The 23694-nt window shown below is 52.5% G+C and overlaps 10 protein-coding genes across 10 annotated transcripts; 5 read left to right on the top strand and 5 right to left on the bottom strand.

Moving 5' to 3' along the window:
- Positions 1-238: 238 nt before the first annotated feature.
- Positions 239-4481, top strand: PG994_009340 (uncharacterized protein; the record flags this gene model as incomplete). The annotated part of the gene is made up of 9 exons (XM_066860749.1): positions 239-532; positions 705-1283; positions 1323-1469; positions 1534-1635; positions 1693-1824; positions 1898-2077; positions 2457-3192; positions 3266-3340; positions 3388-4481. 9 exons carry the CDS (start codon positions 239-241, stop codon positions 4479-4481), a joined length of 3339 nt encoding a protein of 1112 aa, XP_066714338.1.
- Positions 4482-5094: 613 nt separating this feature from the next.
- Positions 5095-5754, bottom strand: PG994_009339 (uncharacterized protein; the record flags this gene model as incomplete). Its single annotated transcript, XM_066860748.1, has 1 exon — positions 5095-5754. One exon carries the CDS (start codon positions 5752-5754, stop codon positions 5095-5097), a length of 660 nt encoding a protein of 219 aa, XP_066714337.1.
- A 3023-nt stretch (positions 5755-8777) lies between these two features.
- Positions 8778-10281, top strand: PG994_009338 (uncharacterized protein; the record flags this gene model as incomplete). Its single annotated transcript, XM_066860747.1, has 2 exons — positions 8778-9316; positions 9405-10281. The coding sequence occupies 2 exons, from the start codon at positions 8778-8780 to the stop codon at positions 10279-10281; spliced, it is 1416 nt and encodes a 471-aa protein (XP_066714336.1).
- Positions 10282-10652: 371 nt separating this feature from the next.
- PG994_009337 (pre-mRNA splicing factor ini1) lies at positions 10653-11141 on the bottom strand (the record flags this gene model as incomplete). Its single annotated transcript, XM_066860746.1, has 3 exons — positions 10653-10691; positions 10775-11048; positions 11125-11141. The coding sequence occupies 3 exons, from the start codon at positions 11139-11141 to the stop codon at positions 10653-10655; spliced, it is 330 nt and encodes a 109-aa protein (XP_066714335.1).
- A 485-nt stretch (positions 11142-11626) lies between these two features.
- PG994_009336 (uncharacterized protein) lies at positions 11627-12840 on the top strand (the record flags this gene model as incomplete). The annotated part of the gene is made up of 4 exons (XM_066860745.1): positions 11627-11646; positions 11722-12190; positions 12296-12364; positions 12430-12840. The coding sequence occupies 4 exons, from the start codon at positions 11627-11629 to the stop codon at positions 12838-12840; spliced, it is 969 nt and encodes a 322-aa protein (XP_066714334.1).
- A 903-nt stretch (positions 12841-13743) lies between these two features.
- PG994_009335 (uncharacterized protein) lies at positions 13744-14474 on the bottom strand (the record flags this gene model as incomplete). The annotated part of the gene is made up of 2 exons (XM_066860744.1): positions 13744-14381; positions 14441-14474. The coding sequence occupies 2 exons, from the start codon at positions 14472-14474 to the stop codon at positions 13744-13746; spliced, it is 672 nt and encodes a 223-aa protein (XP_066714333.1).
- Positions 14475-15757: 1283 nt separating this feature from the next.
- Positions 15758-16258, bottom strand: PG994_009334 (uncharacterized protein; the record flags this gene model as incomplete). The annotated part of the gene is made up of 1 exon (XM_066860743.1): positions 15758-16258. The coding sequence occupies one exon, from the start codon at positions 16256-16258 to the stop codon at positions 15758-15760; it is 501 nt and encodes a 166-aa protein (XP_066714332.1).
- Positions 16259-17203: 945 nt separating this feature from the next.
- Positions 17204-19486, bottom strand: PG994_009333 (uncharacterized protein; the record flags this gene model as incomplete). The annotated part of the gene is made up of 1 exon (XM_066860742.1): positions 17204-19486. One exon carries the CDS (start codon positions 19484-19486, stop codon positions 17204-17206), a length of 2283 nt encoding a protein of 760 aa, XP_066714331.1.
- Positions 19487-22887: 3401 nt separating this feature from the next.
- PG994_009332 (uncharacterized protein) lies at positions 22888-23238 on the top strand (the record flags this gene model as incomplete). The annotated part of the gene is made up of 1 exon (XM_066860741.1): positions 22888-23238. One exon carries the CDS (start codon positions 22888-22890, stop codon positions 23236-23238), a length of 351 nt encoding a protein of 116 aa, XP_066714330.1.
- An 81-nt stretch (positions 23239-23319) lies between these two features.
- PG994_009331 (uncharacterized protein) lies at positions 23320-23505 on the top strand (the record flags this gene model as incomplete). Its single annotated transcript, XM_066860740.1, has 1 exon — positions 23320-23505. The coding sequence occupies one exon, from the start codon at positions 23320-23322 to the stop codon at positions 23503-23505; it is 186 nt and encodes a 61-aa protein (XP_066714329.1).
- Between the last annotated feature and the right edge of the window lie 189 nt (positions 23506-23694).

Below are 23694 nucleotides of genomic sequence, written 5' to 3'. Positions count from 1 at the left end.
CGCTAATCTGGAATCCCCGTAACAATCCACCAATGAGCAGCAGCAGTACGCATATACGATATCGGCATGGATGACCACACAGCATTTCGAATGGGTCACATAGACCTGCTATTTGACCTTTTTCGTTCGTGTGATAGTTACACAACTTTCAGGATTTGGTTCCCTTCCCCGCTTGCTGTGTCTCAAAACTCGCACGCGCTCTAGTTGTGGCCCCTGTTGTATTCTTGCGAAGCACATCATGGCTTTTTCAACGCTGTTCTCGCAGATTGCAGCGGGGTCGTTATTGGCTATTCTATTGCTTTCACTGAAGAGACGCTTCCTAACGCCGATCCGCGATGTCCCAGGCCCGTTCTTCGCCTCGTTCACGGGTGCATGGCAGGTCTACCAAATCATCAAGGGCGACCAACATGTGTCCATGATCGAGCTGCATCGCAGACATGATGGGCAGCAAATACTGATCTCCCGTCACATAGGAATCAAGACTGATCTGGGTTCAAATGCAGGACCATTCGTGCGGATATCAGAGAAGGAAGTCAGTGTCGGGGACCCAGACGCCGCAAGAGAAGTCCTCCAGGCGCATCTCAGGAAGGTGCTTCAAGCTTTTCTTCTAGTTACCCTTCACTCACGAAGGGGGAGCTCATATATGCCTTTAGACCGAATTTTATTCCGTATTTAGCTTGCCCGACTATAACTACGTCAACCAGATGTCCGAGTGCGATCCCAAAGAGCACATTCGGAAGAGCCGTAACGTGAACGCCGGCTACGCGCTCTCCAACGTCATCCGCTCGGAGCCGCAAGTAGACGCTCTGGTCAGGCTCCTCCAGGAGCGACTCGATGAATGCATCACCAAGCCATCACAAAAGCGGCAGAAGGAGCAGGGAGATCCAACGGCGGCTGCCGCGGCCGTCGTCGACCTGAACCGCTGGATCACGTACTTCACGTTCGACGTGCTGGGCGAAGTGACCTTCTCGCGCGCCTTCGGCTTCCTGGCGGCCGGCCACGACATCCGCGCCACGGTGGCCAACGCGCGCTACCTGGCCGCGTACCTGGGCTTCGTCGGCCGCTACCCGGTGGTGCACCACGCGACGCTCGGCAACCCGCTGCTGAGCTGGCTCGGGGTGCAGCCGACGTCGCACCTGTTCGACACGGTCGCGGCGGCCATCGCGGACCGCGCGCACAACCCGCACGTGCGCCGCGACATGATGGCGCAGTGGGACGAGGTCCGCGCGCTCCACCCGGACCGCATGGCCGCTGCCGAGATCGGCAACGCGGCGCTTGCTAATGTTGGCGCGGGGGGCGACACCACTAGCGCGACGATCTAGGCGTGCTTGCACTTCGTCGTCAATAGTGGCGGCGGGTGCGTTCTGCGGAGGCTGCGCGGCGAGATCGATGGGGCGCAGGATAGGGGCGAGCTGTCGGAGACGATCTCGTTTGTGGAGACGCAGAGGCTGCCCTTCCTACAAGCTTGCGTAAGTTAATCCTACCACATCAAGGCTATACCATGCAACCACTCACACTTCGGAATTTTGGCAGATCAAAGAGACCTATCGGTGTCATGCGGCTTTCGGCTCGGCATACTCACGTATAGTACCGCCTGAAGGATTTGCCGTTGGAGGCAGAACATTTACATCTGGGGTAATCTGAGCCCACCATGCTTCCTAACTCTGCAATTATACTCACATGTGCGAATAGACTGTCCTCAGCGTCAACTCCTGGGTCATCAACAGCAGTCGTTCGGTCTTCGGCGCGGACGCAGACACGTTCAACCCAGACCGGTGGCTTGATCCGGAAGAGGCCAAAGGAATGGCCCCATACCTCATGCATGTATGTGACCATGCCGCTCCCTTCCTATTGTTGTTGTCCGAGCCCTTCCCTATTAACACTTCATTTTTCCCAGTGGGGCACGGGCTACAACCAGTGTCCCGGCCGCAACTTGGCGAACCTCGAGACTTGCAAAGTAGTTGCGCAACTGGTCAGAGACTATGACATCGAGCCGGTTCAGGCAGGCGGGAGCTTTAGATTCAAAAACCGCTTGTTATGCCTTGCAGATCCTCACTTCTGTCGTCTGAAGCGTCGGGTAAGGTTGGTTGATCTACATCCTGCTTTAGTTTCTGGGTTTCTGCTATTGAAATCAAAGTGATGACAGGAGTTATACTACTGTGGTGTGCTTTCAATATACGATTGCTTACTAAAGTATATTCTGGTTTACACGTTTTGGGAATATGCAGTTGTGAGTATGCCTAGAACGCATGCACATACTTAACGACATTTGCTTTTGCTAATTATATTCACTTACGCCCTTGCTCCGGTGCCGTGATATTATCCGGGACGGTTGCACAAAGTGGGGACTGTCTATCCCGCGTCAGCTCAAGTGCTTACTCTGCGTTTATCTCGGCACACGCCATCCCCCAAATTTACCCCAAAAACGAAAAACGTCATTACTCATCCGTGAGTAGACACTGCTTCAGCAAGTTGGAAGTATGGAGGAATATGACTGCGTCGTCATAGGTGCCGGTAATAACACCCTGATCGTGTCTTATGTGTTCTTTTATCCGACGGATGGGATTGCTGATCGGCATGCAGGCTGGTATGGGCTGGCCGCAGCAAAGCAATATCACTCCACTGAGCCCGAGGCTTCATTGAGGATATTCGATTCCCAAGCGTCTCTCGGGGGTACGTGGGCAGACGAGCGACTCTACCCTGGGCTCAAAACGAACAACCTCCTGGGAACTTACGAGTACCCCGACTTCCCCATGGATAGCCCGAGCTTCGGTATCGAGTCTGGCCAGCACATCCCCGGTTTGGTCGTTAATAAGTACCTCAAGGCGTATGCGGAGGAGTTCGGCATTGCTGATCGTATCCGCTTCCAGACCAAGGTCCGGTCCGCCGAGCACCATAATGAGACCGGAGGCTGGACTCTCGCGGTGGAAGGTACCAACGGCATCGGGGCCAGCAGCGTCAAGGCACGGAGGCTGATCATCGCCACCGGCCTTACTTCGGACCCCTTCTTGCCTCATTTCGAAGGCCAGGAAACCTACGGCGGCCGGATATTTCACGGTAAATACTTCAAGCAAAACAGCGATACCTTGCAAACGGCCAAGAATGTTACCGTTTTCGGAGGAACCAAGTTTGCCTGGGATGCGGTATACGCTTATGCCACTGCCGGAGTAGCAGTAGACTGGGTTATTCGATGTAATTTTGCCCCTTTTTATACGACTTTCTGTCAGAAAGACTAGATGGGCTATACTAAACTGCTTGACGCCAGCATCTGGACATGGCCCTTGCTGGGTAGCACCAGCCTACGTGACACCATTAAAAAAATGGCTCGAGAAGCTGGCCAGTAAGTTGAAGCACTCCGTTCCATTAACCAAACAACCCCCTGATCAGTCTTAGACACACGCTTTTTGACCTGGTTCAGCCCCTGTATTTGGGGCTGGGCCGATGGCTACAACCATATCCGCCGACTTCTGCATGGAACATTCATTGGGCGTATCATTGTAGACGCTTTCTGGAAGATTCTAGCAAACGATGCACTGGCCCTGATGAAATTCGACTTGCATCCCGAAACCGCCAAACTCAAGCCTTGGACTGAGGCCATGTTCACTGGATCAAGCTTTAGTATTCTCAACCATGAAACGGACTTTCTGGACCTCGTACGAAATGGGAAAGTCAGGGTCCACATCAGTGACATCACCAAGCTGAGTCCTGGAAAGGTTCACTTGTCGGACGCGACCCTTCTTGATTCCGACGTTCTTCTCGCCAACACTGGCTGGAAGCACGTGCCTGCGCTTAAGTTCCTGCCCGAGGGTATCGAAAAGGAGTTGGGCTTGCCGCATACACCGACGGAGAACGGTCTCCAGGAAGACCTGGCAAACCAGCAGGCGCTTGTGAAGAGGGCCGACGAAGAGATTTTCGCGCAGTTTCCCCGGCTCCGGAAACAGCCTGTCTGGAACAGGTTCTACGTTCCTCTTAAGGACCAGAAGGGCATCGACAGCCAGGACGAGATCACCCCTTGCACGCCCCTCACGCCCTACATGCTGCATCACTTCATGGTCCCTCCATCCGAGCGCTTCCTGCGGACTCGCGATGTGGCGTTTACGGGCATCATCTCCAACTTCAGCACCGTCATCACGGCACATCTGCAAGGCCTCTGGATCAGCGCGTACTTCTCGGGGTCCCTGGCACAAGACCCAGCAGCGTGCGCAGCCAACAGCACGGAGCTCGAAGCGCTGCGCTACAGGACGGTCTTGTACAACCGGTTTGGGCGGTGGCGCTACCCGACCGACTGGGGCAACAAGAATCCCAACTTCGTCTTCGACGCGGTGCCGTACCTTGACCTGTTGCTGCGCGACTTGGGGTTGCCGGTGCACAGGAAGAACGGGTTCCTGACGGAGTGGACTGACCCGTATGGCCCTGAGGATTATCGAAGCGTAAATGAGGAGTGGCAGAGCAAGTACGGGAAGAAGGTCAAGAATGTTTAGCGCGATGAACGCCTGGATGAACGCGTGATGTACGCGGGGGCGGCTTGGGAGACGTGGCCCAGAGCGTCCTCAATGTAGAATCTGATCCCAAATTGGAAGTCAATGAGGCATGGCTAAGTATGTATACAACGCAGTCCGATCAGGTAGTAGAATCACGACAAAAGACGAGGCTCATAAGTAGCCAGCCATTATCAGGGTAATTTGGCGTGGCTAGATATGAACAGGAATATTACCTTAAAGCCATCACTTGACTAGGCAGCATTGGCAATATCCATTTTAATCAAAACTACTCTGCTGGGCGATTAGTAAGGGGATTCGAGGTTAGCATAGGTCTGAATTATGCTTATAATTAAGCCGAAAAGGTCCAGCTAGCTGACAGGTTGAAACGTGGCCTTAGTTACACTATAACTATACAAATTTATTATTCCGTAGCTAGCTATTCTGCTCATGCTTTTAGCCAATTTTCCTGTCGGCACTGATTAGCTTAGAACTAATCACATAAACGTTTATGTTTGTGCTTATTCCACTATTCTCCCATACTGATTCTCGTTAGCCGTGTAGCGCCCGCCCGAGGCGAGTCGCGGCAGCAGCCGTTATGAAAGCCGTCGAACATTCACCGGCATACCTGGGGAAATCCCACAATGGCCCAAAGAGACCACACCAGATCAAGTTGCCGCAAGGGCCGCAGGCGGCGATGTCCAAGTACATCCAGAAGCGTGGGTAGTGCGGTCCAGAGAAGCCCCTGAAGGCCCGGAGGCCCAGGACGCCGGACGCCGGACGCCAATCCCCGGACGAGCGCATGGTTTCCTGGGCGCCAGTATCGCAGGCAGAGCAACGCCAGCGTTTGCACCTCGCTATAAAGAATCCGACCGAGGCTCCAGCCAACCGCATTGGGGTCCGGGCCGACCAGGTACGGCAGAACCGAGTAATTGAAGGCCGCGACGGCGAGCTTGGGGAGGAGAATCGAGAGATAGCCCTTGGCGGACTTGGGCGCAAGGTCGGTCAAAACGTATCGGCAGTTCTTGCGGTTGACGATCGCCCGCTTCGTCTCGGGAGATAGGAATACGAAGCACAGGCTGACTGGTGCCATCACAGCTAGGATAGTCCGGGCCTTGCGGAAAGGCCCATGTTCGAGGAATTTGTAGAGCCTGCCCTCTACTGGGGGATCCAAGGGCGGTGGTGGTAGCCCAGCCTCGTACAGCATCCGATTGAAAAATTCATCAAACTCGGGGTCAGGTCCAAGACCAGGCAGGACTGCACCCGCCAGGCACATAGCCGCAAAAAAAGCCCTCCAGACGCTCGAGTCGGGTGGGTCTGAAATTCAGTATCGCTTCCATGACGCCCTGTATATATGTTAATTTCCCGTACCTAACAAGTCTAGAAACAAAAGTTCACATACCGGTTGAGACAGTATATAACTTATAACTTGGTTTTTAAGAGTTAGGGAGTATTTGAATATAAGTATGCAAAATAATAGCTTGTGAGGGTGGTTATTATTATAATCGATATAGAAGGTGTTGGAACAGCTGGAACTGAAGCTGTCCATATTGCTCCAAAAGGGGTGCCACGTGCCTGCGCGCACGAACCCCTTTTCTGTTTCATAAAGAGGGGCATACGATGCCCCTCGTAGCTAGCACTGAAGATAGACATGAACAACAGAATAAGAACGATTGAACCCCGATTAAAGCCGGAACCACCGTACGTACGAGAGCCTATTCAACAGAAGGTAATATATGCGCTTAAGTAAGTACACCCAGTTATAAATACTCGTTCGGAAAAAGGTAAGAAAAGGAAGGACTTCCTAGCAACCTTACGCTTTATTTGTACCACCTAGTAAAGTGAAAAAAGAGGTGCCTTCCAAGTGTACCAATCACGGCTGGAATCTTGTTTATGTTACCAAGGCAGAAACAAAGTAAAGGGCCATATGCCGTGGTAACTTATTACAGCTATTTTGGCATCTCGTGAATATCAAATAACGCCTTGCCACTATTACTGCTTCAACTCGGAGAAGAAAGTCACCCAGATGTGCTTCGATAATCTCGAAAGTGGCTGATTAATTAGGTGAGCAAATCTATTTTTCTTTAGAAATAGGAACGAAGCTACTATATTCAACCGCGTACAAAGCCATCGACTAACGGAAAAAGCGAAATTACGAACCAGATGGTCCGAGAGTGCCCTGAGGTTCTGGATCAACACCATGGCACACCCAGACAAATGGGAGGAAGCGATCCCAGCATTGCAATTCGAATTCAACAACGCACGATCTTCAACCACGAAAATGACGCCCAATGAAATCGTCATGGGATTCACGCCGACATCAGTATTAGACATCGTGGCGGATAAGAAGCAAATCATGGAGGACCGAAAGATGGCTCGAATCCAAGCCCACGACGCAATATGCATGGGAGCGATGAGCACGAAAGCCTACTATGACCGGAAACATTTGCCTTGCTGGCTTTGTGAGACTTCAAGATACTTCCCACGCGACATAAGCTAGATCTCTTAGCGGTGTGTTTCCTCGACTTCGGTCAACGGATTAGAAATAAGTTGGCTGAATGTGCTCGATTGGACCTCGTTATTCTGACTAGTTAAATAATAGAATCCTGGCTGAATCGCATCGTCCTCCAACCAGCTACTGAATTTGCTAAAATCTGGCTGAATAGGCTGTTTTGGTGAGTGTGGCATTGCTCGTGCTCGGCCTCGTCCGTCCTTTCGTTGGTTCGTCCGTCCTCGTCCGTCCTTCCCGCCAGCGTGCGTTAAATCTGGTGGGTGTAGTATTGCTCGCGCTCGACCCTCGACGTTCCGGATGAACGCTATCTCTATTTTCACGGCAGCACGGATGAACCCGTGGTGACGTCGACGATATCGCCGGGAGGGATTCAGCAGAATCAGCCGGCTCGTAAGCTAACTCTAAAATGCTGAGAGGATCGGCTGAAAAGCTGGCTGAAATCGAGGAAAAGCTCCAGCTAGCTGAATGAAGGAAACGTAGCCTAAGCTGAATACGAGCTGCAAAGCTGCGAGGATTATTGCTTAGTATTCCATATTTTCCTAAACACCCCCTTATTCTACCCCTTTTCTACGATGATGTACATTAAGGTGGATGCCGTATCTATTGGGGGCAATTGAATCTCCATACCATCTTGTCTGATAGAGTTCATATTGATCGGATGGCATATGCCACTCTGGAATTGATTCGTCCAGATGGTCTATTCTGTAAGGAATGCCCTGGAGTCAATAGGGCTCGGCGTATGCTTTGATGGACAGGGACTAGTTCATGTCAATCCATTTCTTCGAACACCTGCTAACATTTAAGTCCTTATTGACAGGGTTCTCCGCGAAGATTGACATGATCCTAGGCCACTTAAATGGATTTGGCTATTATTTCCGGGACTGTAATGCGCGCCATGGAAGTGTGTAGATGGTAACCAAAGAGATACCACCAGCACCTCATTTCCTTCAAGTCACCTGACGATTCTCGGGCGTGTATGTCAACAGGCAAACGCACGGGATTGACGTTGAAGATCCATGTGGCTGGCATCTATTTTCCCATATCACCATGGCAATCGTCAACACGAATGTCTGTGCAGGTATAAACAGTCGAGGTAGACAAGCGCAGTGGCCGTTGCGTTGGCTGCCGAGCTGCTTAAAAGGGGCCTGTCTGTTGTCTGTCTTGAGCAAAAGAATTGGAGGTCCTGGCTAAATTCACAGGCCAATCCCCTATCGTCATTGCGGGGCAGCTGACTCGATTGAAATTGGGGTCAGGCAATCAGCACGGCCTTTGAGCCCATTCCGGGGCATTGGTCCAGCAGCCTGAGTGCTGGCCAATGGCCGAGCGGCCCACCCATGTCCCGACAAGCCGAGGCAAAAAAGACTGCTGGACAGCCACTAGAAACCGCCCGGGACTCCCCCATCGCGTCGAGCAAATCAGCCGGCTAACTGCCCAGACCGCAGTTTAAACATTCCGCACGACAGCCCGCCATGTGGTCGGGCAAGCTCAACCTCAACTGCCCTTAGTAACCGGAAACTACACCCAACTCAACCATCAACAACCATAATCAACATTACCAGTACTATCACCACCACCACATGGAAATAACGGAAGCGTTGTCCTTAGTACTGCCTTCCTTTCTAATACTTACTTTCGCTTGATCGCCTCTATCACCTCTTCTAACTTGCTCCTAAACTGATATGTCCAATACACGCCACCAATAACTGGAATTGGACAATTTGACGAAAACCCACAGCCGCACCAACTAGGAAAATAAAGGTGCAATTCGGGCTTTGTTGACAAGCGTCATGGCCTTCAACAACCACAATAGCAATGCCTATACGGCCACGCTGAGTCCTACGGGCTCCATCTCCATATCCGACAACGCATTCGGCTCGCATCATTCGCAACTCTTATCTTCGTCGATCTCGTCCCTCTCTTCGCCGACAACTGCAGCGCGCCAATCGTCCTCGCACATCTCCAAGACGTACCGCCAGTCCTCCCAGCTCTTCCTTACGCGTCGCCTGCCCGAGGCCCTCTCCACCATCCTCCCGCTCGTCACACCACCCGCTGGATTAGGGGAATCCGCTGAAACGAAAGCCGAGAACGAGCCGGCCCCCGTCGCTCAGGCCAGCCGGACGACCCGCATCAAGGTGTGGAGCCTGTATCTGACGATACTCAACGGGATCCTGGAGCTCGACCCCGACGAGGGCAAGGACTCCTTCGGCACGCAGGAATACCGCGCCCTGTGCCACAAGGTGCGCGAAGGCGACATCTGGGAGGAGGTTATCCGGAATGGCTACCATGGCATCGAGGGCAATGTCGACTCGGACGTTGTCATCAACCTGTAAGTTGCTGCTGCATTGAACTCCCGCTCTGCGCCGCTCTGCGGCTCTGTGTCTCGAAAGACTCGGCTGGACTAACATACGCGACAGAGCCACTTTACTCCTGGCGCATGCCCGCACCCAGACCCTCAATCAGAAGCGATTAGAGACCTATCTGGCAGCATCTCAACAACCGAATCTAGACCTAGCACAGCGGCTAGAAGCGACACAATCACCCGATCCCTCTTCTAAGCATCGGAGGTCGGCATCTAAGTCTAAGGCTACAAGCGGCGCCGACACGCCGCGGGATCTAAATGCGAGAGTTAAGATACTCGAGCTGTATACATTGCACGTACTACTAAGAAACGATGAGTGGGATTACGCCCGAGAGTTCATCAGCGTCTCGTCAGTCCTGGACGAAGAGCGGCGCGACGCGTTCCTACAGGCACTGCAGAGTCTGCAAGAAGACCAGCAGGAACAGGAGCGGCATGACCAAGAGGAGAAGGAGCGACAGGATGAGCAGCTCCGCAAGGACCTGGAGGAAGCCAAAAGACTGCGGTCCGAGAATGAGACCCGGGAGCGAAAACGGCTGGAAGAAGAGAGAACCCGGCGTGAGGGCAGCGAGGTCGATTACGGCATCGAGAAGACGCCCGGCGTTGCCACTGGATCGAGCAAGGGCCGTCGCACAAAAGAGGGTTCTTCGGCCATGTCGAAACCAAAGGCTTCCAGGGGCAAGCCTGCAGGCCCGCCGAGTCTCAGTGCGAGGGCATCGATGATCCTCTCGAACTTGCGAGTGGTCCTCGAGCAGTTGGGATCGCAGTTTAAGACTAATCCGATGTTGCTTATGCGGTTCATGGCCTTTATTATTGGCATTCTCGTAATGTTTGGCAACCAGCGTATACGGGAGCGCATCAGTCGCATATTGGGTTCCGGTTGGAACAAGCTCAAGGCGACGGCGGGCATGGGCGTCAAGGTCAGCTACATCTAGCTGGTCCTGGCCGGGATTGATGGGCTAATGATTTTGCATATAACTTCTCCATTTTGTATAATATTATGGGTACGGGAGGATTGGGGGGTCACGCAAGGCGCACGGCGTCACGAGTTTATGTATCTGTTTCGCACAGCAGTCTATAGCGAGACAAAAACAAGTTTAATTTTGTCAACTATGTGTGTGGTGTACTGCATCGAATCACTGGGTATCAACCCTTAAACCAAAACCTCTTAACGCCTTGTAAATGCAACATCCCAAGTTCTTTTGCTCATTTTGTGATAAATCTTCTGCTGCTTCGCCCCTATCCATATACAATGATGTCCACCTCGCATTCGAGCGATCGCGCCCAGACCCGGGCCACACGGGGACTAGTACCCCGTCCGATTTGTTTTCTTCTGGTAGAACAACTGCGAGAAGAGAAAGATGGATAGTTAGCTACTGCCTGGCCAGATGCCCCTGAGATAGGAATTGAAAAAAGAAGAAAACTCACGTCCGTCCTCGAACTACCGAGGTTGATAATCTTGGGGCAGCCGTCGCGGTCCTTCTCGAGGCGGGTGCACTCGAAGCAGTAGAAGGCGTCCGAAATGCCCTCTCCGCCGCACACGACGCACTTGTTCTGATAATTGCCGAAGGAGCACTCGTCGCAGATGCGCACCAGCGTCGTCGGCCGCACGTACGAGTCGCACACGGGGCACTTTCCGTCGCACTTGTCGCAGAGACGCCCGATTGCGACGCCGGACTGCTTGCGGCACATGACCAAGTCGCTGGAAGGGGCGGGGGAGTGTCAGTATATCATGGTTTCGTAAAGGGAGGAATGATGGGGGAGGCGAGGAGGCTTACGGATGATGGCGCGACATTTTGGGTGATTTCTAGGGTTGTTTCCGTGGTCGATCTTGTCGTATAGAAGGGTGGATTCGGAGGGGAGGTTCTTTGTGTGGTGCTCTGTACGCGAAGGTGATATAGAGAGAAGGCGCGTCGATGTTTGGGTGGTGATGGATTTCTCAGCCTTGCCACCAAATTCTGGAGTTTCTTTTGGACTGACGTTGGAGCTCGGGACTGCTTAGAGCAAGGCTAGGCCAAGGTGGGGGTGGTTGGGCGGTACCTTGCACAAGTGTCTTCATAAGCGGAGAATGAAGTCAATCGCGTGCTGGATTACTAATGCTCCCAGCCTTGCAACGACGTCTCGCCATCTCCCATCCAAGGGAGCATCAGCCCGATTGAGACGAGTAGCATGAGCTGACAGCAGTTAAAATTGAAGTTCTGAGTTTACTTGGACCTATTTAACTGTTCACAGCCGGTTTTAGCAGCCATCGGTTGGTAGCGTTCGTTGGGAAGGGTCGAGATGTCGACAGACGATGATGGGTAAGCAAGCTCGCTAGCTACCTTCCAATCCCCGCCTCGGCCACGTCTGATTCAATGACTGATAACCTCCCATAGCTTGCGCAAAGCCGACGACGATACCACTGCCACGTCCGATGCGAAAATGGAAGATTCCTTGGGCACCCAGAAACGCAAGGCTTCATCGCCATCCCCTTCTGAGGTGACCACGTCCCAGTCGCCCAAGCGCACGAGACGCGAAGACCCCGACGCCGCAGATGGAGGTAGTCGCCGTGGTTCCACCGCCACGCGATCGCCCACGGTCCCTAGGCAAACCTCGCCTGCCGACCGCCGGCTGAGCACGTCGATGGAAGAGAAGAAGCGCGGCAGGCGATTATTCGGTGGTTTGCTGAACACACTAAGTCAGACCACTACCAATTCGCAACAGAAGAGACGGCAGGAGATTGAGCGACGACAGCAGGAAAAAGCCACCCAGCAGAGAGCCGAGGATAGCAAGCACCGAGAGGCGAGGTTGGCGAAAGTCAGGGAAGTACGCCAGCGGGAGCAGATCAACTTTGAGGAACAGGTGGTGAGTTGCACTTTCCCCCGCCTCCTTTTCGAGCCAGTACATGTTACTGGTCGAAGATACGGTGCTGGTTAAACCTAGGACAATTGGCTGACCCGGACGATATAGATGAAAACCCGTCATTCCCATTTGGTCTCCACAGCCCGTTATCTCAGAACGAAAACCGAACCCCATATCGTAAGTTACTCGTTCGCCTCATACAGAGCCCCTTTAATTGCTGCGGTGACTAACCGATATCACAGTATTACCTTCCCTGGGACCTTACCCAACGCCAGGAAGACCTCATTAAGGACCAGATCCAAGATGCGGAAGACTTGGTCAATCAGGAAACCCGTGAGTTCAAGCAAAGACGAGAGAAACGACACGGCGAATCCGCCGTAGCCGAGGAGAAAGTACCTCTTCCCGGTGATGAGATGGTGATAGAGGGGACTTCACAACCCCCGCCGCCGTCAGACCAGCCCAGCGAAGAGCAGCAGCAACAGACCACTGTGGGTAGTAAGAGTGACAGCGACCCTAACCCCCCAGCACAGCCTGATTCTACTAATGATCGTGCATCCGCACAAGCCAGCAAAGCCGGTGGTGCCCACGTTAAGGAAGCGGATGAGGCCGGGGATGTCATGGTGGTAGAAGGCGAAGACACGGTGATTTACTAACAATTAACGGTAATGATATAAGGCTCACTACCCAGTATTGGTAATTTAACGATTTATACCCAATCTCAACCTGCTTAGCCTTGCTGTGTGTATGTCAGGACACCGAGAGGATGTGATGTGCCAATAGGTGCAATGATGCTTTTCAGGGGTTGTCCCATGTGTCTCACCTGGACCAGCCCACACACCCCCTTCCTGTTTATCTCATTCTTCTTCAGTGTCCGTTGCTGCAGCGTATTCACTGCTTACCATCTGGTGCTGAACTGAAACCAGTTCTTTTGAATGGCCACCTAAGGCTACACAGCTCGTGTCGAAAGGGTGCAAGGCAGGTTGAAAGGTCAACAATCTCTAAGGCCAAGGCCGATTCCCCACGGCACTTCTTTTTGCCAAATGGTGTCCATGGCCAAAAGAAACACATACCAGCTTCCAAAGCTCAGGACAATCAAACATATGGTTGAGCTTTGATGGTGTCCCCTAATTTTGCCCTCCTGCGACTCATGATTTTAATCTCATTTAAGGCTCAATTTCGTTTTCTTGACTCTTGATCGATGCCTGTGAGTGTAAATTCCCTGCAGAATTATCAGTCACGAGAACTTCACTTGCTTTTCCGGCTCCCCCTCCCGCCCAAATCCTCGAAAACAACGGTGGGGTACACACATTCTGTACTCCGAGCCTAGTTTTACTTGATCCCAACATGCACATGAAGTTTCTACACATAAGTCTCATTGACTTCAGCAACAAATCAGCACGGAGTGAGCGAGTCTACAAATAGTGCTCCCCCGACATCAATCCCGCCCTTCCATCACGCATCCCCGATCGAAGCAAATGATTATGCCTCGGTCTTCCAATCTTCACCAACCCATCACCAACCACCAACCACTCGCTCGGCTGTTGCGTGTTAGCACCTCAAAAAGAAACAACATGGCTGTTCACGCCAACCACGATGAAAGCGACGATGGCATTGCTGCCGTACACGACGACGACCCGAACATCTTTGGTCCACCCTCGGGCTCTTGCATACTCTGCGGCCGCCTCTCCAAGTACCCGTGCCCCTTCATCGACGATGCCTTCGAGTGCGAGTTCCTGTGCGGCTGGCCGGTGCCCCGTGACATCCGGACCCGTCTGCGCCGGCTCAAGGAGCAGGAAGAGCGAGAGGACACGGAGTCTTATGGTTACGAAGCCGACGACGAAAAGGAAGATAATGCCCAAGATAGCGCAGAGACGACGGTCAGTGGCGTCGTGCTTGTCGACAGCCAAAGCGCTGCAAGAGCATCTGATCACGCCATGCCAAAAGAAGAAATGGTCAATGGTGACATCTCCGCTACGGACCTTGTCGACATCTACGAGGAGATGCACAAGACTCTTTTCCCTGGAGGTGCTCCTTGTCCACCAGTTCAGGCGAGTAAGTCCCGAGGCACCACCATGAAGGATATCGGCGATGATAAAGTGCAGCTTGCCTCTTCGGGAAAGCGGAGGCCCAGAGACCACAACGAAGGCGGCAAGGATAGGCCGGCAAAGAAGCAGAAGATTGTAGGCGGGAAAAGCTCCTCAATATCGAAAGATCCGGTGGACTGCTTCAAGCTCGGGGGCCGTCACAACCTACTGGGACGAATGATGAAGCAGGGTTTGGCTGACATATTTGGTTATCGTGGCAACGAGCATTAGATGAGGCTCGGGCCCATGTCTATGCACAAGTGGCGTGCTATGTTGTTGATCCAAGAAGTCAAGGGGGAGTGATAAGTGAGATTACCGGGCACGAGATGCCATCAGGGGCCATTATTAGGACGATTTGGGATGATACTGGGATGCCTTAGTACTGATGCTGTTTGATTGAAGGGATACTGTCGATGGAAAGATCTAGACAGAGCCAAATCATCGCACGGAAAGGTACGTACCTACAGGCGACCTAGTTCTTAAAATCAAATCGCTTTGGGCTGAGGACGATGGCAGGCTGGAAACAGGTTTGGTGCAACTCAATCATGCCCAATGATATCGTAAGTTTCTCTCTTGGATGAGAACGCGCGATGGACATGAAGGGCTGGTCTATCCCAACCGCGTCAAGATTAACATTGATCGTGTGTTGGACGAACATGAAACGCTTTTATGCTTGTCTGTACAATGAAGGAGGCATATGCTCTGGGCCTATCCGTCAAGAAAACTGGTGAGAGAAACTCGCCCGAAGTGAGAGATGAAAAGTAAACGCAGCTCGCCACGCAGCTCACCCCCCTTTACCGAGAACCATTATTCAGCCTGCTCCTCCATCTCCTCTCATCCCCTTCACCACTCCTTTCGTCCTCGCCCCCCTTCTCCTCTCCCTCCTCCTCCTCGACATCAATCTCCATTTCGATTTGTATCCCCCCAATGTGTCTCATAGTGGAGTCCACTCGTTCTCGTAATTGTTTCAGCTGTCCTCTCAAAGGACAAGATTCATCTGCCGCGCATCTGTGTTTACATTGTTTGTGGGCACGAGTGAACATTCCAGAAAGGGCCTGTAGTGTACAAGCCGAGAAAGGCCCAATAGAAGGCCATAAGTCGCAGTTTGTCAATATTTCGAAGTACTCCGTCACTCTGGATTTGCGGGTACAAAATCTTGCTCTGCGTTCCGTCTGGATCAAGCAAGACGGGTAACGATCATGCGGTTCTCCCGTATTACCACATGACGGGCACGACCTACCGACTCTCGGCGTTGATATTACTCTTTTTGGAACAAACGGGATGTCTCAGTAGGGAATAAAGGCAACTCCTGAAGTAACCGGAGAATCCTAACCCTACCCCCCTCTGAGACACTGGAATAACGAGGAATAACCACTGGAATAGGTAGGAATAGACCCGGAAAGTCGCTTACCATATGCAATTGAACTGTTTCATAGAATACGATCCTTTCGTCGCTCGTAGATTGACTTCAACATTTTGCAGTTCACTATGAAGCCGCGTGGATGTCGCGGAAACCACAGCCGACAACGCAGCTGCTATTTGTCAGTAAAGAGAAACCAAGAGGAAAAGGGTGGTTACATATGATGTGTTCTGGCAGGAGGGACAGCCCTCCTAAGTCCTCCCAACATGATTCAAAGTCAGAAGTTGGGTACACAACAACTTTTCTAGATATCTCGTAGAAGGTGGGTGCTCGGAACAGGTACGCTGCAAGTAACGTATATGCTGCTTCAGACACGCCTATGGATGCCGTCCATACCTGGCACCAGTGGGGAACCCAAGGCGCCAACGCCCGGCTGCAGTCATATTTGTCGCTGAGTAGTGCCATAGGCAAGAGCAGCTCCCGCCCGATGGCCGTTGTCGCATTGGATTGGTGGTGTAGAGCACAAAGGATCATCTCCATCGCATAATGGTCGTCGTCGTGGAAGCTGATAGTGACCTGACCTTTCGTCCGAAGCTCCTGGCCTTCTTTGAAGTTGGGGCCGAGCATTTTGGCGAAGACGGTCGATGCCAGACTCAACACGTGTGATGATACTTGGAAGCGCCGAACTTCGTCACAACATTGGCAGTTGATTTTGATCGTGACATCTCCCTCAGGGTCCAGTATCATCGTTTCGCGGGCTTCGCAACACTTTTCGATGCGACGATTGCGACCCCGGCCATTGTCGCTCTCATCACCAATATCCGTGGCGGGTCTCTTTTCCCCATATTGGTGTAATCGCGAGAGGACTGGATGCTGGCGAGAAGTAACAAATCTAAAATATGGAGCAATGAAAGGAATGTATCAGCTGTGCTTGCTGCTGCCAGTCCCTTCCACATATTCACTTTGTAGGGGACATTACCAGAGTTTGGCCCCGCGGTTACAGAACGACAGCCGCGAAACCATAACCCGAATCAGCCAGACTTAATGATCGACAACCAATTGCAGCACCGTTACAATCTGAACTACCTCCGGCCCAAGCCTGGTGTTGTCGTCTTCGTACAACCGTGCACCACAACCGACTGGAACTAGGAGCTCCTTCGAGATGCCCAATGAGAATTAGGTCCTTTCCCATCGGACATTATGTTCGACCCGTGACGTGATCACCACTGAATACACACATATAATTTAACAGCGCTTTGCTTCTGCTGCACACATTCACAGTTACTGAAACCGTCGCTACCAATTAAGAGAGTTTACAGGACTCAGAGACGACTTCTCAAATCCACATTTGTGTCAATTGATGTATGGAAGACAGTCCCGCGAAGAGAAACATGGGGGGTATCATTAAGGCATCGTGGGAGCCTTTTTGGTATATGTACAAAACGCCAAACTCATTGGAAAGTAGTTGCTAAGCCACAATGGGGGCCATCCCGTATATTCAAAGGTATCGTTCTACATTACATTAAGAAAAAGGGGTGGTGTGCGTTGGCGGGTGAAGTCGGCCCCTATCTATTAGACGAGGAGCAGCGCAGCCATCGCAACACCAGCGGCGGCGGCGGCCGTGGACCCCACAGCTGGCTTCGCCGCGCCAGCCGTGACGATGGGCTGACCAGTAGGGAAGACGCCACCCGTGCCCGTGCCGATGGCTGTTGAGTTAGCGCCCCCGGTCACAGCGAACGGCGGCGGCATCGTCACGACCGGGGCCAAGCTGGCAGTGCTGGCAGGCGTCGTGACGGCGGGTGGCGGAGCAGCACTGCAGGAAGCAGTCACCGTCATGGTCTGGGGCGGCGGCGGGACACCGGCCATGGGCTCTTTCACCGTGACGGTGTGCGGTGGCGGCGCTACTGCAGCTGGGGCTGAGTGATGTACGGTGACAGTCTCAGGGGGAGGCGCGACGCCAGCATGGGATTGGATAACAGTATGGGTAAGGGTAACCGGTGGGGGTGCCATGCCAGGGTGAGTTTCAACAATAGTATGGGTAACTGCAGGCGGAGTCGCCATGCCTGGGTAAGATTCGACAACAGTGTGGGTGACCGTAACTGGAGGAGGTGCGACACCGGCTTGAGATTGGATAACGGTATGGGTAAGGGTGACTGGCGGGACAGCTGCGCAGCTGCCGACGACTGTATGAACCAATGTTTTGGTCTCGACAAGTGTATGGGTCACGGGCTTGTCCATCACGACGTGCGATGTGACCGTTACGTGCTCGACCACGGTTTTGGTATCGTGCACCACCATGCCCCCATGGTTCTCGGTGACCGTGACCTTTGCCGTCTCCGTGACCTTGACAGGCTCGGTCATTGTTACAACGACCTTCTTGGTTTCGGTAACATGGACAGTTTGGGTATTGTTGGAGCCAACCGTTTCCTTGATCTTCTCAGTGACCTTGACGGGAATGGTTTCCTTGACTGTTTCCGTGGTCTTGTCGGTGACCACCACCTGGGTGGCGTTCCAGCCAACTGTCTGGGTGAACTTCTCGGTGATTTTGATAGGGATCGTCTGCTTGACCTTTTCGGTCACCTTTTCGGTCACCTTGGCAGTCATAGTCTCCTTCACCTTCTCCGTGACCGTGATAGGTACGGTGGCGTTGATAGCCTTGGTCTGCTTGACCGTCTCTGTTACCTTCACGGGAATTGTCTCCTTAACTTTCTCGGTAATCTTCTGGGTGACCTTGATGGGTATGGTAGCGTTCACCGTGACAGTCTGCTTGACCTTCTCGGTGACCTTGACTGGGATAGTCTCCTTGACTTTCTCGGTGATCTTTTGGGTGACCTTAACAGGGATGGTGGCATTGACCGCGATAGTCTGCTTAACATGCTCCGTCACCTTCACCGGAATAGTCTCCTTGAATTTCTCGGTAACCTTCTCCGTGACTTTGACAGGTATAGTTGCGTTAACTCGGGCTGTCTCCTTGATATGCTCTGTGACCTTGACAGGAACGGTCTCCTTGACCGTCTCGGTATGAATAACAGTCTTGACGATGTCACCTGCCTTGGAGCTGGCTTTGGTGGTAGTATGCTCGACCTTGGACTCGGCCGCACTGCTGGTGGTATGTCCCGCCCTGGACTCGGCCGCACTGCTGGTGGTATGTCCCGCCTTGGACTCGGAAGTGGTGGTGGTATGCGCCACCTTCGACTGAGATGCAGTAGCTGTGGTCTTCCCTTCCTTGGACTTGGATTCGGTGACGACGGAGGATTCCGTCTTGGATTCGGTAGCAGCCGCAGTGGTGGTTGCCGCCGGTGTACAGTGGAATGTGTTGACCAAATCAAGACCCTTCTTCAGGATCGAATTAAGCACATTGCCAACGGTCTGAGTGGTCGACTTCGATTCGTTGGGGCACTTGCCAACGATACTGTCTACTAGCTTCTGGGCTTCTTTGCCGATATCGTTCACGCCGGTCTGGAGGACAGTGCACAGTTTCGACTGCTCGAACTCGAGTTTCTTCTTTTGAAAGTTGTCCACCAGTGACTGACATCCACTTCCGAGGTTCGCAATGAGCGGATGAATGTTCAGAGCATCTTGAGCGGACATTTGGGTCTTGTCCATAGAAGCGGTACAAGATTGTATGGTTTTGACGAGGTTCTGGGTATCTGACTGAATAGCTGCGGCATCCCCCTCGAAGGCGCCGGTCGAGTCGGCCAGCTGGGACACGGCGGCGGAGATCTTGTTCATGCAAGAATTGACTTTAGTAAAGGTGCGGGCCTCGAGAATGATGCGGTGAGGATGCATCTCGACGGAATGGCCGTTGCCGGCCGCCGCCAGGGCAAGAAAAGAAAAGAATGTAGTAATCCTCATGGTGATCAACAACGAGGCAAAGAATGAACGGAAAAAGTTGGGCTAGCCAAAAAGAATGAAGGAAAGAAACGAATACAAGCCGGCGCAACTAACGACAGCAAGATGCGAAAGGAGCGTGAGAAGGAGAGACAGACCGTGGGCGAAGCGCATGGGGCTGCCATCCTTATGAGACGGACGGACGCAGAGCCGCACGCCTTGCCGGGTGATGCTCTAGCCTCTCGTATCGACAGGAACCCCTGTATGGCACGGATGACCGGCAGTGGGATCTGGATGGAGCGGCATGCCAGGCGAGATTCGGACTTAAGTCCATCAGCCTGCCCCATGTCACATCGGATTGGAACAGCATGGCCGTTTGGGTGGTAGTGCTGCTGACATTGGCATTGGCGGCGCGCGCTGAAGTGGATGAGGTTTGTTCTGAAGTCGGTCTTCAAACTCGCAATTTCTCGGCGGGGGTGTTTTCAGGGACACGGAAGCGCACGGCAAGACCACCTTAATGCGACCTTCGCGGGCTTGACCTGCCAACCTGCCAACCTAGGGCTGCCTCTACGTAGCATTAAGCATAGATGCAGCGGAGCTTCGGGTATCCCTGCACGACTCCGTGCTGGACAAGGGGGCAGCTCTAAGCGGCTGGCGGTCAAATAGGTTCCTGTCAAAGTCAATGTTGAAGACTTGCAAGTTGGAACAAATATGGGATGACAACGGTGCACTAAAGAAGCAGCGGGCTAAGCTGCGTGGGGGACTTTGCACCGGGAGCCGGCAGAGACGCAGACGCTAAATCAACTGTTCACCATGGCGAAGCTCAACCGGGCAGTCGTTGCGACTGACTTCTTCGCCTTCCCGCTTTACTTAAGGTCGTATCAGTGTATCAATATGCAGTAGATGGGATATTAAATAACCGAATCTCCATGAGCAATGCCTATCCTCAGCGTGCAATTGAGCTGCATGATGAAAATGACGATAAAGAGAGACCTGTAAGCTCTGGCCTGGGCGGTGGTCAGTGACCTGAAAACGGTTGAAGGGCCCCGCTCTTTAAAGCTACAGGGGCCAACAAGCGCAGGGATGAAACGGCACCCTGGAGGACGATCAAATCAACTGAAGAAAATTCACTTTTTTCGCTTCTCTTTTCGTAGGCGGCCAGGCACATGACTGCTTGAATCGGTAATCGGTCCTGGCCGTGTTTCCAGGGTTGCCTTGCCTCGAGTAGCAAGATCGTGGCAACATGGGTAAGGAGAGAATGTCTGTGGTTTGTTCACCGGGTCTCATTCCAGGCGGCTGTTCTGGAAGCTTGGCCTCGACCACAATTCAATAACGTTTCTTCCACCATTGGATGCATGATATGATACAGGCAATCGAACCAGAGATCCCGTTCTCAAGATCATTGGCGTTTCTCGACATATGTTCTAGATGGCTTTTGCCAGGCTGGAGGGTCTGGGGATGATTGATGTCCAAATTTGGAGTCACTAGCCTGGCCGATCACGTTTCCATGTATGATGACCACTCCAGCACAACCTTGGCGGCACCCGTTACTTTCCAGCGGCCATATGGTATATCTAGGTAGGCTACTCCGTACACTATCCTTAATGACGAGACCATGGTTGCTGTTGCTCTCAATAACCACCTCAGGCAGAAATTTGACTTTGGATCACACAATTTCCGTCTGATCTACTTGTCTATCACTATGTTTACTTGACCTAGAGCGCAAATGCATTATTCTTCCGTCCCCTATCCGCTCACATGGAAACACAAACAAATGCCTGGTCCTGCATATAGCTTCTCATTGCGCCGCTCTCATCCTCGTCCGAGATGACGATATCAGTTAGGGCTGGCCAAGAAAGTTATGTGTAGGAATATACTTGCCTTCCCTGTGCATGTAATCCAAGAGGATTCACATCAGAGTCAACACCAAGTCAGAACAACCATCCACCCACGTATCGAGGTTCGCACGCGTCTCGTCACGCTCCAGCCGCAACTGTCGTATTCAGTCCAGGTTGAAGCTTTTTCAACGCCCCACAGGGACTACACGAGCATGGCTACGTAAAGATTGAAGGCCTATAACACTGGCTGGCTGAAGCGATAGCCAGAGACTTGGAGGGAGAGGCGCTGCTGGTGAATGGTTCAGTCCACGTGACGGGCATTCTGAACCACGTAGAAAGCGATGTGTGACCAGACTTGGCACTGAATCAGCTGAAGTCTGAAGTAGACGCACGACTTGAGGTCGAACGTCTGGGGCTCAGAGTGATTCCGACGGGGCGACTGTCGCCATGAAGCAAGCGGTGACCTATTCGCGTCGCTACTGCCCCTCCAGAAGGACCCAATGCAATTCCCTATTGATCAGTCGTCTCGGTCCTTCTCGAGCATCACGCGTTGGCCTGTTCAAGGAACTGGCACCGTCCAGATAACACTCTCCCCTAACTACATACTCTAAACCAGGGTGGTTGTTCAGCCCATTGGCAATCTTCGTCGTGTTTATGCAGACGGGCAGAATATTGATTCATCGGACGTCTTGCAGCCTTCGGACAAAGAGTACCTAACATTCACGCGTCACAAAGGGGCAGACAAACTCTCCACACAGGAGTAGCTCCTATCAGGTCCCTCTTGGGCTAGCTTTCATGCCGGTAGCAGTGGGGGATCCCAGATCGAGACGTTGCCAGTGGCTAATCTCATCCAGCTTCGGCTAGCCAAAGATTGCTAAAACCCTCAAACAGGTGACAATTATATGCTCGGTATATATCTGACGTTGCGGGCCACTATCTTTGCACTTTTTCCATGAGCGGACTCGCCACCTTTTACGTTACTAGCTGTTGGGCAATAGTTTCAAGCATTAGTTAAGCCCCAGACCCAGACTCTCGGTACCAGTGAGCATCACTACCGTCCTGGTGCACTATGCGTGGCTAACCCTAGCGGCTCGAAATAACGTACTCATCCTCTACGCGAGTATTTACGATAGCGAATCCAGCAAGGATTCTTGGTGTCGAAGTCTACCTAGCAGACGAGTTGGTGTCTAATGGAAGCAATACTGGGCATGAATGCAGTGCGTAACTGCATGTATGTACCATATGAAACCACACGGCGGGTTGATAAGAGGTCAGGTCAGGTCAAGTGTCGCCATGGTAGATACTCGGTGGTCATATGATAACGGAGATTTCGAAGATGGGAAATATTGGTCAAAATGTGAAAGAAAAGAAAGGATCGAGGAGACGCATGGCAGGGGGGTGGGCATGTGTACAAAGCAGAAACAGCCTCCCCGACTACTACCCTAGATTGTGTTTGCTCGATTAACCAATAATAAAACCCAGTCGCTCACAGCTGGTGATCATCTTTTCACCTCGCCATTATTTCAAACACTGTTGATTCCGCTGATACCCTCTACTCGTCTACACCCAACAGGACTTCCAATCATCATGTTCCGTGCTACATCTAACAGAGCGGCCCTGAGCGGTGTCTTCTTTAGGCCAATCGCAAATAAATCGACAGTGCCTCGGACTTCACACGTGCGACTAAACCGTATACCACTCCCGACGCGTCGCAACTTCTACACGCGACAGGTCCACGGCAGCAACACCCAGAAACGTCCCGGCACTCTCATAGCGACCACGGGACTCACGCTTGTGGCAGCCCTAGCTGTTTCACCTCTGGGCACAAATATGCCCAGAGAACTCTACGAAGAGGTTGATAAAGCCTGGGACAGGGCCTTCGCATCTGACTCGATTGCCGCAGCACGCGAAGCATCACTGCTCGAGACACGTTTTTAGCTCAGTCACTACTTCCGGGGCGACTTTGTCGATGAGGGCCCGTTTGACCAGTCTTTGCTAATACTCAGGGGCCTGCACATCATGGCCGAGGACACGCGCATCTTCTACCTTCCGGCGGAGAACACTGCTACCGCCCCCGTTGTGTGCGTAAGTCTCAATGTTATTTTCGACCACAACACGAAATCTGATTTAAGCCGGGATGAGGTCAATGCCTTGGTGGATGGGGAGCACAAATGGGCCACATGGCCAAATACTACCCTCTGTTGAAGATTACTGCCGTGGTCAGGCATATGGAACACCGCGTCTTGTCAAAGTGGGCGCAGGAAGGTCGGTTTAAGCGATGCTTTGTCGTATTTCGATGAACGGATGGGGTGGCAACGATGGTCTACGAGGATGGAAATTTATTACCTTTTCCGTTCGAAAACGTTGTGAGTGACAACGATATCGCCATGATAT

Source organism: Apiospora phragmitis (genome assembly GCF_038363925.1).
Source record: "Apiospora phragmitis strain CBS 135458 chromosome Unknown utg000008l:1.0-3514335.0:1.0-3519231.0, whole genome shotgun sequence".
Classification (NCBI taxonomy): Eukaryota; Fungi; Ascomycota; class Sordariomycetes; order Amphisphaeriales; family Apiosporaceae; genus Apiospora; species Apiospora phragmitis.
The sequence above is the reverse complement of the archived record's forward strand: the minus strand, read 5'-3'. Positions and strand labels throughout refer to the sequence as shown.